The sequence below is a fragment of the Candoia aspera genome, chromosome 8, assembly GCF_035149785.1.
Source record: "Candoia aspera isolate rCanAsp1 chromosome 8, rCanAsp1.hap2, whole genome shotgun sequence".
NCBI classification, from domain to species: domain Eukaryota; kingdom Metazoa; phylum Chordata; class Lepidosauria; order Squamata; family Boidae; genus Candoia; species Candoia aspera.
The window spans coordinates 22,773,245-22,787,668 of NC_086160.1; the positions used below are offsets into that span (position 1 = coordinate 22,773,245).

A 14,424-nucleotide genomic window follows, 5' to 3' on the forward strand; every position below is an offset into this window, starting at 1 on the left:
CAAAGGCAGTGATGTATCATCCGTGGCAAATGAGAAGACAGGGCAGCAACACTTACATTCACTTTTGAAGGAAAGACCTCTTGAGCAAAACTACCCATTACTCTAAAGTCCATTGACTGATACGCTTAAAAATAACAAAGCCACCTACCTTTTTGTCAGGTTTTGGTGAACTGCAGAGAGAATTTAGAGCTTGTCTCTTATATTCAAGTTTGTCATTTAATTGGCGTAGCTTATTTACAGCGTAACTGGCCTGCTCATTAATTTCTGAGCTTCCTTCATCAATAACTTCTTCACAGACTTGTCTCTAGGACAGATGGAATTTATTATCAAGTGATGCAGATCACTAAAAGAGTTTCATGATTGCCCAGCTTATTATTATGCAAAGAATAGCAAGTGCAAGCTAGTAATTAAGAGTGTGAAACTAAAATGAGATCTAGATTTAAATCTCTTTGACTTGATGAAAGTGTGCCAGTTCAGGCAAGTTTCCTTGGACACATTTAGTTTCTGAGGAGAGAACAATGAAAATGTTAGTAAATAAAAACATCCACATGAGTCCTAAAATTTTACTTTTCACTTCAAAAAAAATCAATAGAAAATGCATTTGTTTTCAAAATGTTCAAATGTTTTATATATTATGTTCCTACCTCTCCTAATACCTTAATGCAAGTCACAAGTCTTATACATAGAAGTACAATAATGAAATGCTCAACAGGACAAGGGAAGCAATATTTGCTCATTTTATTCTCATTTTGGAACACAACTTATTTCATGGTTGTTGTTTTTTTAAATCTGGAGCTAATACTGCTTCTAATTATGATAAATGCATGTGCCAAAGAATACTTGATTGGGAAACATACTAGGAACATACTTACATGAACATTCTACGTGGGCTAATGCAAGTGGTAATGATAGGTCAAGTTGGGAACAGTGCTATCAAATTAATTATAATTGAAAGCACCAAGAAGATAAGAAAATTTGTTTTTATTTATTTATACAATTTATAGTCTGCCTGACACCCAAGTACTCTGATGACTTACAATTACAAATTTAAAAAACACACACACACACACACAAAAGAATCATGGATGGCCCCGAAACAATATATAAAGAAAGAAAGAAGGGCACCCCCATGTAGAATACATTACAGTAACCCATTTGTCAGGTGACTATGGCATGAGTGATAGTCTAAAGAGCCTCCCAACCTAACAAAGGTCGTATCTGTTACACTAAGTATACTTGTACAAAGGCCATTTTGGTCACAGCTGCCACCTGCTAGTTGTGCACTAGTCTTGAACGGGGAAGTGCAACCCCATCCAAGACCAAAGAGGGAAGATCTCCAGAGGCAGGGATCCCAAATACCTGCAGCCACACAGTCTTGTTAGGATTGAGCCAGAGTCTGTTCCTCCCCATCCAGACACCAGACAGCACTTGGTTGACACAGAACCAAGAAATATAGTTGGGTATCATCGGTATACTGATAATACATGACATTGAACCAACAAATGACTGCACCCAGCAGTTTCATGAGGATGTTAAATGGAATGGGTAAGAGCATCAAGCCCTGCAGCACCCAACAAGTGAGGGGCCTTTGGCTCAATTCTCCCCCCCCCTTAACCCTGACTGAAACTGGCCACAAGAAAGGAGGAGGACCACTGCAAAATGGAGCCCCCCATTCCCAAACCTCACAGCTAGTCCAGAAGGATACCGTGAATGGCAGTATTGAAAGCCACTGAGAACTCAAGGAGCACAAGGAAGGGCACACTACCCCCATCCTGGCTACACCACAGGTCCCTGACAAGCATGACCAATGTTGTCTCCATACTGTGACTCGGCCTGAAACCCAACTGAAACGGGTTGAGATAATCCATCTGCTCTGGGATGCTCTGGAGCTGAAGCCCAACGCTCTTCTTAACAAACTTTCCTATAAAGGGAAGATTGGAGACTGGATGGAAATTGTCCAGAATTGCTGGGTCCAGTGATAGCCTCTTAAAGAGAGGGTACACCTCAGCATCCTTCATGGCTGCAGAGACAATCCCCTCCATGCAGATATCACTACATGGACCCAATGGCAGGCCACCTCTCAGGAGGCTCTGATCAATCAGGGGGGACCTGGATCTAACCAAGGGGTGGTTGAGCTCACAGTCTGAAGGAGCCTGCCTACTTGTTCAAGATTCACAGGAACAAATTCACTCCAGATAACCCCATAAAACTCTGCCCAAGCAACCTCCCCCAGTTGGAGGCCAACTCCAAGTGAATCTGAGCCACTATATCTGCCAAACAGCCAGAATAATCCTCACAATGGCCCAAAAAATGTTCCTTTGACTCATCCCTCCCCAGCAGAGAATGTGCCACCTTAAACAGGGCCATTGAAGACCAATGTATCATATTTTATTTTAAAAAGGAAATTTCTAGGAAAAACGTTAAGGGCTCAGATAAAAAGAAACTCTGAGCTATCTTAAGGAAACAGGTATTTCTAAAGCCAATACAACAGAAAAGTTCAGCTAGAATGCATGCCAACATTTAACAAAAGGTACAAATATATCAGACTGGATACTAGCATGAGGAGCAGCCAAAAGAGCTATAAAAATACAGTCTTATAAAGAAACTCAAAATCTTGTCCAAATGAGGAAAACAAGACAGACAAACTTCAGGAGAAAATAGATAATTATTTATCTATTTAAATATGATTTAAATATACCAGAAGCGAACCAGCCAGAGATGGTAGTAGACAAAGCACTGAAAACACTATTAAGTATAAATGGGGAACTTTACCACATGGCCTAAGGCCTGGTTACATGATGGACTGCCTGTCTCCCATAACATCTGCCAGGCCAATATGATCCTGCAGGGTTGGCATGCTCTGGGTTCCTTAAACTAAACAAAGTCATATCTCAGGACCCCGGAAGCACATCTTCTCTGTAACAGCACTCCCTCTGCTGTTGTTTAGAAGAGACAGGAAGACCTGGCTCTTCATCCAGGCCTTCGGCGAGGGAGAGGGAAATCCCGCACTTCATCACACTTGCCATCTTTTTTTTTAATGTTTTTGTATTGCATTGTTTTTGTAATTTCTTTGATTGTTGTGAGCCACCCAGAATTGAAAGTTGGGCAGCATGCCAGTTTAAATAACAGCAGTAATGATGATGATGATGTCAGCCTTACAGGTAGATCAGGCAAGAAACACAACCAGAGGAGCCAATTCTACTTTATTGTAAGGCTACGTTAACTGAATCTTGCAAGTCTGAAAGTACAAATCTCCCATCATTTCCTTTACAGTCTGAGCAGTTAGGGAGGGTTCCTTCTGAGCTGCTTTCTCCACCCATTATGCAACTGTGGGCTATGCCCCTCTTATCTGACTGCTCCTTAGGCAGCATCTCTTTGCCCTGTCTCTCAAGGTCTTTCTCACAAAACTTTACAAATAATAATATTATCATCTCTTGGGAGATAAACTCCTCCAAGAATGGTTCTTCCACGAATTTCCTGATTTGCTTTGTTTAAAACTTTCTTCCTCAAAGAGTAGAGGAAGGTGTAAGAGAATCACCTATCTGTGGATTTCATACTATTTGATAGAGGAAACAGTCTCTATCAATTAAGTAGAAATACAGGAACATTGGAGGAATGTGACCATTTAAAGCCGGAATTTTTGACTTTAAAGAATATTTAACCAGAACATAGCCAAACACGTATCTCAGCCTTGAAGAAAGCAGATGTTAGTAATCTCACAACAATTACAGGAATGATTCTAAAACAGGAAAAGGTAATTGGAAAAAGAGTCCACGGTGGGTAAGAGTTCCTGAAAAAGGACATACCAATAAGGGAAAGAAGTAACTGGAGAGGGAGAGAGAGAGGGAGAAAGAGAACGGTATTTGTAGGCATAACTCACCACGTCATCTTTGTCATCAGATACCATCTGGATGGAACTCCTCTCTTCTTTCTTGATCAGCCTCTCATATAAATCACTGACAATGAACGATGGATAGTACCTGTCCTTCAGTGTTTCATAAACATCAGCCTGAATTTTGTAAAACACCTCAATGCCCTTGTTACCCACAAGGCTCTGCTGAATCTCTTTGTAGAGTAATTTTTCCACAGGAATTTCTCTGCTTTCCACAAAAAAATTCTGATAGATTTGACTCACAAGTTGAGGTATTTCAGCCTGAGAGGGAAGAAGGACATCCATAATCATCAGCAATTGTTGAATGTTTGTGCCATAATAAAGATTAGTTTGATTTGACAATTTAACATTATTCTGATAATTCTTCCTCCAGCCCAACCCCCCCAAACACAGCTATGCTGCTCCATGAGAAAAAAAAATCCACAGCTGAAGATCTTCATTAGATACAACCAAAATGAAAGAACAGAGACTTGAAATTTGGGGGTTCTCCAAAACTTTTCATTGGGTGAGGACGGTCAAGAAGCAGGGGATAATGAAAGAAACCAAAGTACATGCTATCACTACTGCCTGACATGAAGAGCAGAACTTAAAAACTTTCACACTTTTTGTTTTTCAAATTGAATATTCTTGGCTGCTTTGATGATTGCCAGCTACTGATTCTGGGTTTGATTACCCTAATTAAGTTCTCTGAAGAAAGAGTCCCAATTTAATATACTTGTACTTTTGTAGATTTGGTGGCTTGAGTGTTCTTCACCAGTCTGGGATCTGTCCCCAGTATCATCCCATCAAGGTAATGATTTATGTACTAAAGCAACTGCCATTTATGAGATGCATTAAGAAAAAAACCTAAAGGGCCTTTTCCCACTTGCACTTAAACATGGCACCAACATGTTCTGGCAACATTGTTTTTCTGCCATGTCCCCACACTGTTGCCTTCATACAGCCCATGAGTGAGACACCTTAAGTTGTTCTCAGCTGGGCTCATAGTGTTTTCCCTCTTATTCCAACACAATCCAAGGGCAGCCCCAAGGGATATAAAGTCTGCTAGGCCATCTATCACCTATTTGCTTGGAGAGAAGTTACTGTAGGGAACTAAAACAAGGCAATAGAGACAGAACAGAGACTGGCAATGTGGACAGCAACATTTCATGCCTGTATTGTTTTTTGCCAACTCAAACACAGCACAAATTCAGCAAGGGGAAAAGTCTTTAAGTATTTTGGTGCAACTTTGATTTACAAGCTAAATTTTGCCCCAAGAAAGACTAATTTTCAGTAATAACACTTGGCATACTTATTCATGTACCTTGTTAGCATTCTTCAAGTATTCTACAAATTCCCAATAGCTGATCAGAACCCTCTTATCCATTCTTTCCATGTATATTTTAAAGTACTCTCTGTAGGATGGGTTACACAATATATCTTCAAACTGAAGTATCTGGGAGGTAGGAATGAATAACATTATGACAATTAACTATTTATAACCAAGCTAACTGGTTACAATCTCGGTTAAGTGCAGTAAATCCACAGCATGGCATTATTTACTTAAGGCTGCAATGAGCAGTAAAGAATTTGTTGAAGATCCTGAAAGCATGTTTTTGTGCCTCACAAATTTTATAATACCCTATAATCTCAACATTCTTCTAAAAACATTCTATGCTCTTAGAGCAGAAAAACATTCCCTACAATCCACAAGAGCCCTTTATAGTGCATGCAAGCATCTGCTTATGCCAACAAGTTCCCATTCTTTTGCACAGTAGCTCTCATATAGTATAAGTAGTTGCATTTCAGTGTTTTTTTTTCCAATTTTAGTAAAAGGTTTACAGTAATATCAAGTTCCATTCAGAAAATAAGGAGATGATACAAAAGTTCCCCATACAGTCCTATGGAGAGGTGTCTAAGATGGCACTCATAATTAACAAAGGCTAGTTGTATCTTTCTCAAATTAGATATTCTGCAAAAATAATGCACATTTTTTGTGCAGTGTCTCATAGACTATGTACTAGTAGTACTCAGGATATGAGTTTCTATCTTCTTTGTGTATTAAAATGTGCAGTACAATCATCCACACTAGCAATTTTATCCATTTATTGAAGTTTGATGATATAAGACACAGCATGTAGAGTATCTCCATTCTCTTTGATGTTGCAGATGGTACTACATGGACAATGTTGCACAAGCTGCATTACTAGCAACATAGCAGTTTTTGCCACATTTCTCTGTAAGTGTCACTGGACTAGTTAAGACCTGCTACCTAGCAAACGAAATTTGACAGGACTCTGGAAACGTGTGAGAGGGGCACTATGCCCTTTCACTATGGTATGAGTGAATTACACTCCTTAAAGCAGCCATGTCCTCTGGAAGGCTTGCACAGTTGCCTTGAACATGCTCTGGGGACAGGGCATAGAACCCTCTCCCAAAGAGAAGCCAGCAATGGCCTTAACCAAAGGGGGCTGCAGGGGTCCAAAACATGCCTTTAGAATTTGGTATGTGCATTTTTTACTCTGTGGAGTTTCCTATAGAGAGCCAGTTTGGTGTAGTGGTTAAGGCATCAGGTTAGAAAGCGGGAGACTGTGAGTTCTAGTCCCACCTTGGGCACAAAGTCAGCTGGGTGACCTTGGGCCAGTCACTCTCTCTTAGCCCTAGAAGGAGGCAATGGCAAATCACTTCTGAAAACTTGCCAAGAAAACCGTAGGGACTAGTCCAGGCAGTCACCAGGAGTCAACACTGACTTGAAGGCACACACACAAAGAGTTTCCTAGATCCCCCCACCCACCCATGCTGCCAAGCACCAGGAAGCAGTAAGACCTCCCAATGTGTTTTCAAAGACAACATGAACTATGGAAGATTCTTCCATCCTTTTCCCAACCTTGAAAAAAGCCTGGAAAACCTTAGAATGTAATATCACATCTTGCTAATTACAAGGCATCTCCAGACAGAAATTCTTGGGCAAATGCACTGGGCTCTGCAAGACACTATGAAATTCAATGTAACATCACTATTAAGACCCAAAGAAAGAATAAACATCAGTGGCAAGAAAACTTCGCAAACTTTTTTCTATAAACTAAAAGATCTTGTTTCAGTCTCTAGAAGTTAGAAACAAAAGGCCTTCTCTTCTAGCAAATTATCTATAACCTTACAATGCTGCAACATAGAGCTGTGCAAATTTCTTCAGGCAGAAAGCTTGGCCTCTAAATAACATGGAGACTACATTCCAACAAATTGGTGGGACCAGGACAAAAATTAAATCTGATTTAATTAATTTTAAAGATGAATTAATTAGCTAAATACACCTAATACAATAATTATTATTTAATAATTTTTCTCTTACCACATTAGGAATTAAGGATCAGCAGCTTAAGAGAAGCTCTGTGGGAAGGAATGGATGAGGCCCTGAGCTCAGGCAGTTACAATAGACTTTCTTTAATCAACCAGAAATTACACACCCTGAGCTGCCTTAAGTCTTTCGTTAGAGTTTGTTTCTCATACTGTAACTGTCTTGGGTTGTGAACGTGTAACATGAACAATCTTTGAATGGTAAATAACCTGAATTACTAGCATTTTTTGTCGTCAGCGGAGGACTGTTTTTGTACCTGTGAATCTCTTAACTTTTAGGTGATTACAGAAGTCTGCCAATATATAGAAACTGATTCTGGAACCTTGGCATGGGTGTTCAGTTTCCATGCTCCCCCTTCAAACAGTCTACATGGTAGAGCATTGTCTTTTGTCCCTGTCTCTCTTTTTGGATCTTTTTTCCCAAAGGTAGCAATTCCCCATGTTTTACAGATGTAACATAAAGAAGGAAATGCAACACCATTTCTCTTTCTTTTGTGTCCTTCAAGTTCTCCAAATGCCACTTCTCCCATCCATCTTGCCTCCTTCACTGATTTATGTAGGGCCCCCAACAAGGCTGTTCTTTTGCATCTTCTGACTGCTTCTATCAACACTTTTCATTCCCCCGGAAAAAAAATCAGTGAGGGAAAAACAGAACAGCTTTGTCTCCATTGTTTTCCAGAGAACCTTAGGCAGGCCTTCTATTTTGTACTCCCTTGCACTTCAGAAAACATGCTAGTTCTGGGCCAGCTCTACTGGACACAGTAACATAATTGAAAAACAGCTATAGCAAAAATGCTCAGAAATAGCTTCACTTCTGAATACAGGAAAGTTGTTTGTAGACATACAAACAAGTCCCTTCTGATTTTCTTTAAACAATGCACGAGTCATAGCAATACAACCTTTTCTCACAATGGTCACTTTTACTGGAAGTTTGCATCATGGGAAGGATAGATGTCACAGTACTTTTCAGTAGGAGCTGCATCCCTAGTAGAAACTGGAGTAAGGTTGGTTAAGAAAAAACTGCAGTGCTGACTCCCCCCATCAATCTAAACACTTCCAACATTTCTGAGCATTGTAGGGAAGAGGCACATTAAAGTCACTACTTAGCTGCTAAAATTAAAATCAAAATTTGCACTCTGGCAACTCATTCATTCCCCCCACCCCACCCCAAACAAAGCTCTCTTACCTTCTGGCTCTGAGGACCATCACTATCCTCAAAAACACCATCTTCTGGTTGGTCATAAGCAGGGCCTCCCAGAAGTCGTATGCGCTTTTCACATTGTTTTTTTGCTACAGTCAGTTGATTGATGTACCTTTTCATGTTTCTGGCCCTCAGATGATCTGCTTTCATTGCAGCAGTCTCTTTAACCTTGTTCTCTGTAATAGAGAATTAAATGTCTGAACTTAAAAAACACACCGTTAATATAGAATGAATTCTGATCCGTATAGCAGTTGTATCTCTCTAAAATCACAGTACGTAGAATTCTGAATGTCTCACAGTATAAAATGCATATTGAAAATATTAAATACTGTAGCCCATCCATAAAAGACTACACAGGTATTTGCTCCCTAAATGAGGTTCAAATGTAGTTATTTAAGTATTTAATTCTATATTCTGGGTTGAGTAAAACTTCCTCCAATTGGGGAAGCAATGTCAACAATGCAAAAGTTTTGATTTGGAATAGTCATCAGGTTAGTTACCAATGATAAGTAAGAATTATCTCCAGTTAAGCAGGCAGAAAAGGTTTGTAAGAGTTATTTTGTTTTGTTTTACTTTTTGACCTTAATAATATCTTTTTGACCTTAATAATATCCAAATTTTGTAAGCTAGCTGGTAATATCTGGAGGAAAGAAAGTACTTTTTATCAACATCACAGCAATGTATTGCTCGTTAAAGTATATATGCAAATGTATACAGTCAACCATTCATCTTCATATATTTTGGTATAGTCTTTGCACTCCCAAATGAAACGTCTTTCTTTAGTAATAGCTGATTTCCCTATAAATTTCTCTTAAAAACCCCCAAACCACTTTGTAACATGCTGGTGGAAAGGAAGGAAACGCTAACAGGAAAAAAAACCAAGCTTTCCACTGTATACACAATGAATACTGAAATAAAGAAAGCTGCCTCTACAAATAAATTATCTTTGACTGAAAATGACGCTTCCATAGCAACTATTCAAATAGCTGAGGGAATTTGCTGTGTCTCAGGCCAGTCTGAACCTGAATATTAAAAAAATCAGTCAAGTAGCTTTTTCACATAATCATACATAATCACCCTATATCAAACTAAAGTGTGGATTTTATATTTATTAGCAAATAGCAATCTTGTTGCATGCAAACATGCCTAAAATGATTAATCTTATCAGATGAACATATATCTAACTTAAACTTCTATTTTAGTTTGGCTGTTGCAAACTCTGAAGCTGAGAAGGAAAGAGGGCAAAAGGTGGAACTCTTCATTCAAACAACCCTTGGTATACATCAGGTTTGAGGACACTCAACAATTCCCTTTTTTTTATTCAAACAGCTTAAGAAGATATTTTCAGAACAATCAAAACACACACCTGATCTTTCATAAAATACATTACACCAAGAAGCCAAATATCATTCTTAAGACTGATTGGCAAGGCTGATTAAATTGCCTTCAAAATATTAATAAAGTATAACATCATATATACTGTGAAAACTCCTTTTTCAAATCCTGGTTTCCCTCCAAGCAATTCAGTGATAGTTCCTGGCAAGAACCACAACAAAAAATTGCAGACTAGCAATTATCCTCTTCCCATAGCACAGCATGAACTAATGCAAAATACTGATTACATAGTAGTCAATTAAAAATTCATTATTTACTTAGAATACAAACTCTTAGGTCATAGCACAACATTATTGCTACCTACAGTACTTAGTACCAACTGGCAAGGGTGTTCATAAACATAAGTTAAAGAAAATGCCTCTTTATACTTGTAATGATACCCCATGGTTTCCCATCATGATGACTGATTATTGGAACCCCTACACCAAAATCAGTGATCTAGATCTGAATTATCTATGGGCTCAGCTATTCCATTACACGCATGCATCTTAGAAGGGTGAACCCTGGATTAAAAATTACAAAGAAGTTAAATTCACCAGGCCAACTACCCCTGAAGCAGCTAATCTTCAGGCTACTCTTCTAAAGCAGTGTTTCTCAATCTCAGAGCTGTTAAGATGTGTGGTTTTCAACTCCTAGAATTCCCCAGCGAGCCATGCTGTTTGGGGAATTCTGAGAGTTGAAGCACACACACCTTAAAGGCTCTGAGATTGAGAAACACTGTTCTAAGACATCCAAGCATTTCAGCAGAGAGGTCTGCAGCATTTGCACTTCCATTCCATTGCTCATTTCATGTATTCTTATCAGCAAATGTAAGAGAATCCCTATTCCAATTTACAGGTAATCATTTGGGAAGAAAACTTCATCTTCCTATTGGGTAATTATGAAACATTATTCCTTTCTCTGAAGAAACAGCAGACTTCGTAAAGGATAGCCTTCGTTCTTCCTGCTGGAAAGGTGCTTTGGAGATTCAGAAACCAGGGACTGGCTGAACCAGACAGGATCCATAGTTGAACAGGACATAACCTCTTTGCAGGCTTCTCCAGCAAATCATGTTTTCTAGTGACCACGATGGTAATGAGCTTCATAAACTATACGATGAATGCTCAGTCTAACAAAGTAACTACACTAGTTGAAAATTTGTGTTCATGGACAATGTGAACCTCTAATTAGTTGTAGTGAAACTGAGGAATGTATTAAAGAGGCAACTGAATTCAAGCCTTGAGTCAATAAATTTATGCAGTTGTTGTACTGTGCACTATTGTCTTTTGTGATGATTGTGTCCGCCAGGCACAAAGTTCCTGAGAGGGGCAAAATAAATTCTGTCCACCACCCCCACCACCACCTCCGCTATCCCCAAGACTCTATGTTTCCATTTTTGGCTGCCCAAGCTAGTGATTGTGAATGATCAGCTTTTCATTATAGGTCAGATTCAATCTAAGTGAAAACCAAGGATTGGTAGGGGCTCTGTTGAATCCTTTTCCAATGCATTCTTGGAGATTTTCAGCATAAAACATCACAGTGAAACTGTTAGGAGCAATAGTCCTGATATCAATTTCCTTCCCCCTCCTAAGCTTTTTATTAAAGTGGAAAATACCAGAGCACTGCATTCTTCTCAGCATGGTGACATCTCATTCACCGATGAAATGCATGAGAGATCTCCCAACCTGCCTTCCTAATTTTATTTTCCTCAATATCCCATTTTTCCCACCAGCTTTTTGAAGGTTCTTTGGGGTGACCTTGGGCCAGTCCCTCTCTCAGCCCAACTTACCCCACAGGGTTGCTGTTGTGGGGAAAATAGGAGGAGGAAGGAGTATTAGGTATGTTCGCAGCCTTGAGTTATTTATGAAAACAATAAAGGCAGGATAGAAAATAAATAAATAAATCACACCTTCCATGAAGTATGTTTTAATCTAGAGGTAAACACCAATAGAGGTGTTTTAAGCCCTAATTACATAGATGGGCCAAGGGAAAGAGATGGCTTCATTGTCCTTAAGATGGTTTGGCCAGCTTGATTTCTTTTGAATCCCATGGAGGTATAGGATACTGATAACAGACAAACAAAATAAACAGAGAAGGAAACTCAGCACAATCATGGCTAGAAAAGAAATAAAAAATGAAGAGCTGCTGGGAAGCTGATTGCTGTACTCCTTCTCTTGAGAGGAATACTTGGCAGGCAGGAAATTATTGATTTTATTTCTGAAGTGGCTTCAAAAGAACAGGAACGAAGATGTAAAACTGTGTACAAACATAAGCATCATTTTTTAATTTTAAAACCTCATTTCTGTGCAGATTGGAAGTCCACAGATAATTAACCACCTTTAAAAAATGGCAGCCTTGGGAGCCCACAACTGTATTGTTACAGGTTCTAAGGAACGTAAGATTTCCTTCTTAAATACAATGAATACTGCAGAGTGTCCCTTCAATGCTCCTAATAAGCAGCAACTGTGTTTTGTAGAAATGGTGCAGCATCCAAAACGGAGCATAGATCTCACCTAGACACAGCCTTTAAAGACATGACTAATATCCTATACAGTTTAACCATAACTACAGTAAGTTGATCAGAAAAGGCCAGAACGTCTTAATAAGGTAAGATCAACTAAGTTGACTGCTGGTGGTTTTATGCTATGTCTACACAGTTTTTTGGGTGCAATGTAGAAGTGCTTGGACCTGCCATCTTCCAGAGTTCGTTTTGACTCCCATTCTATCCACAGACCTGATATTTCCATGAGGATCTCCCATGCAAGTACTAACCAGGCCTGATCATCCTTCTTAAGACTCTGAGCTGAGACAAGGTCAGCCTGGTGCTGTCACCTGCTTAAACAGGAAGGCATAGTATCTCCCTTAGTGGTGGTTAAACACTACATTGCCTTAAGGGTACCAGTAGTGAAGGCTCAGAAGGATTTAATATTTAACCTGAATTTGAAATTACTTTGGTTTTAAAAACCCTCATTAGGAGAAAATCCAGGTTAGATTTCTGTTTAGGTCAGGGCAAATGCACGGTTATTAAAGAACAGAGGTGATGTGTCAGCCTTGCGAGGTAGTCCAGACAAGAAGCACACCCAGAAGTACTAGTTCTAACTTTATTGTAAGTTTACATTAACAATCTTGGAAGTCTGAAAGCACCTCTCTCCCCCATCACCTTTATAGGCCAAGAAACTAGGGAGGGACCCTTCTGAGATGTTTGCCACACCCACATTCCTTCTGTGGACTAAACTACCGTTTGTTGACCATTGTCTAGTCTGTGGCTCTTCCACCTGTCTCCCAAAGTCATTCCCACATACCACTTCAGGATGCTACAAAAAGGGGAGGGGGAATGCTAATTAACAGTTAACTTTTAACCACATTATGAAATCAAGTGAGCACCGCCATTAGCTCAGTATTGGTTAATCCAATAAAATCATGTGCCAACATTTTTAAAAAGGAAGGACTTCTTGATTATTATTGTCTCTCTGAAAAATACAGTAGATGCTGGTCTTCCTTAAATTTCTCTCAGAAATGAATAAAACAATATAATTACAGAGATGTGCAAACAATCAGGAGTCTAACAGCACCTTTACCACCTAACAAATTTTATTAAAAGTCATAGGCTTTCACAAGCTGCAGCCTTTTAGCTTATGCCTTTTAATAAAATGAGTTAGTCAGAAAAGGTGCTGCCAGACTCCTGATTTGTTTTTCCTCCAAATCAGAAATATCAAATGCAAAATATTTCATAATCAAGACCTCAGCTGTTCCAACTTTTCCAGACATGTTCCAACAACAGAATGACCTATCTCAACGTTACCAGACTATTTTGCTAAATTGGAACAGGCCATTTCTATGTCAGAACACTTCTAGTAGGATTGGAACAGCTCATTCCAAAATCAGATTAATTTTCATTCCATTTCCCCCACCAGCTTAGGTTAAAACCAATGAAATACTTAACAGGCTTGTTCTACAAATGCATGTTACAAAATAGGGGATACACAATGCTATAATTCTAACACATTATTATCAAAAAATCTATTTTTCTTGATAGAAATTTTGCAGAAAATGGTAAAATATGTGACATAGCTAAAATGAACTAATGCTTTGCTACCCACACCCACCTGAAAGCTTCCTGTGCCCATAGAACTCTCTCCTTTCCCACAACAGCTTAAAAGCTGCACGTACATTACCTATCCACACTGAAATATTTAAGGAGCAGAAAGCTGTTTAACGTATCATTAACAGAAACACTAACCTGTACTACTATATTTACTCAAACTGAATCTCTTTAAGTAGAGCGGGAACAAACCCTTTTGAGAAAGAAATGATCACAGATGGAGTGTTTGTCCAAATTTTGAAAGAGAAGACTAACCTAATGCTGAAAAGTACAGCAAACAGGGACTCCTGATGGCCCATGACCAAGTAGGTGAAAGAATAAAGAAATCCATGTCTTTGCATCACACCTTTCTTTGAAAGAACTTGGCAGGCTATTATGTGAGAACACAACCATTCTTTCAAAGTCTTTCCATTCTCCCTCTTCTTTCTGACCAAGCTTACAGCTAATATTTTGTGCAATAGCACCTACTTATGAAATAAATTGACTGATATTTAATCACTTTATGCTTGTTTCTGATACAAT

The 14,424-nt window shown here is 39.0% G+C and overlaps 1 protein-coding gene across 2 annotated transcripts in view; it reads right to left on the bottom strand.

Moving 5' to 3' along the window:
- The window catches only part of SNX25 (sorting nexin 25), a 65,495-nt gene that overhangs the window by 20,760 nt on the left and 30,311 nt on the right, over positions 1-14,424 (bottom strand). For both annotated transcript variants that reach the window (XM_063309737.1, XM_063309736.1), the window contains exons 7-10: positions 8,412-8,602; positions 5,196-5,327; positions 3,881-4,153; positions 149-304 (exon numbers count right to left, since the gene is read on the bottom strand). In XM_063309737.1, coding sequence (XP_063165807.1) covers positions 149-304; positions 3,881-4,153; positions 5,196-5,327; positions 8,412-8,602 — 752 coding nt within the window. The remainder of the gene's footprint in view (positions 1-148; positions 305-3,880; positions 4,154-5,195; positions 5,328-8,411; positions 8,603-14,424) is intronic.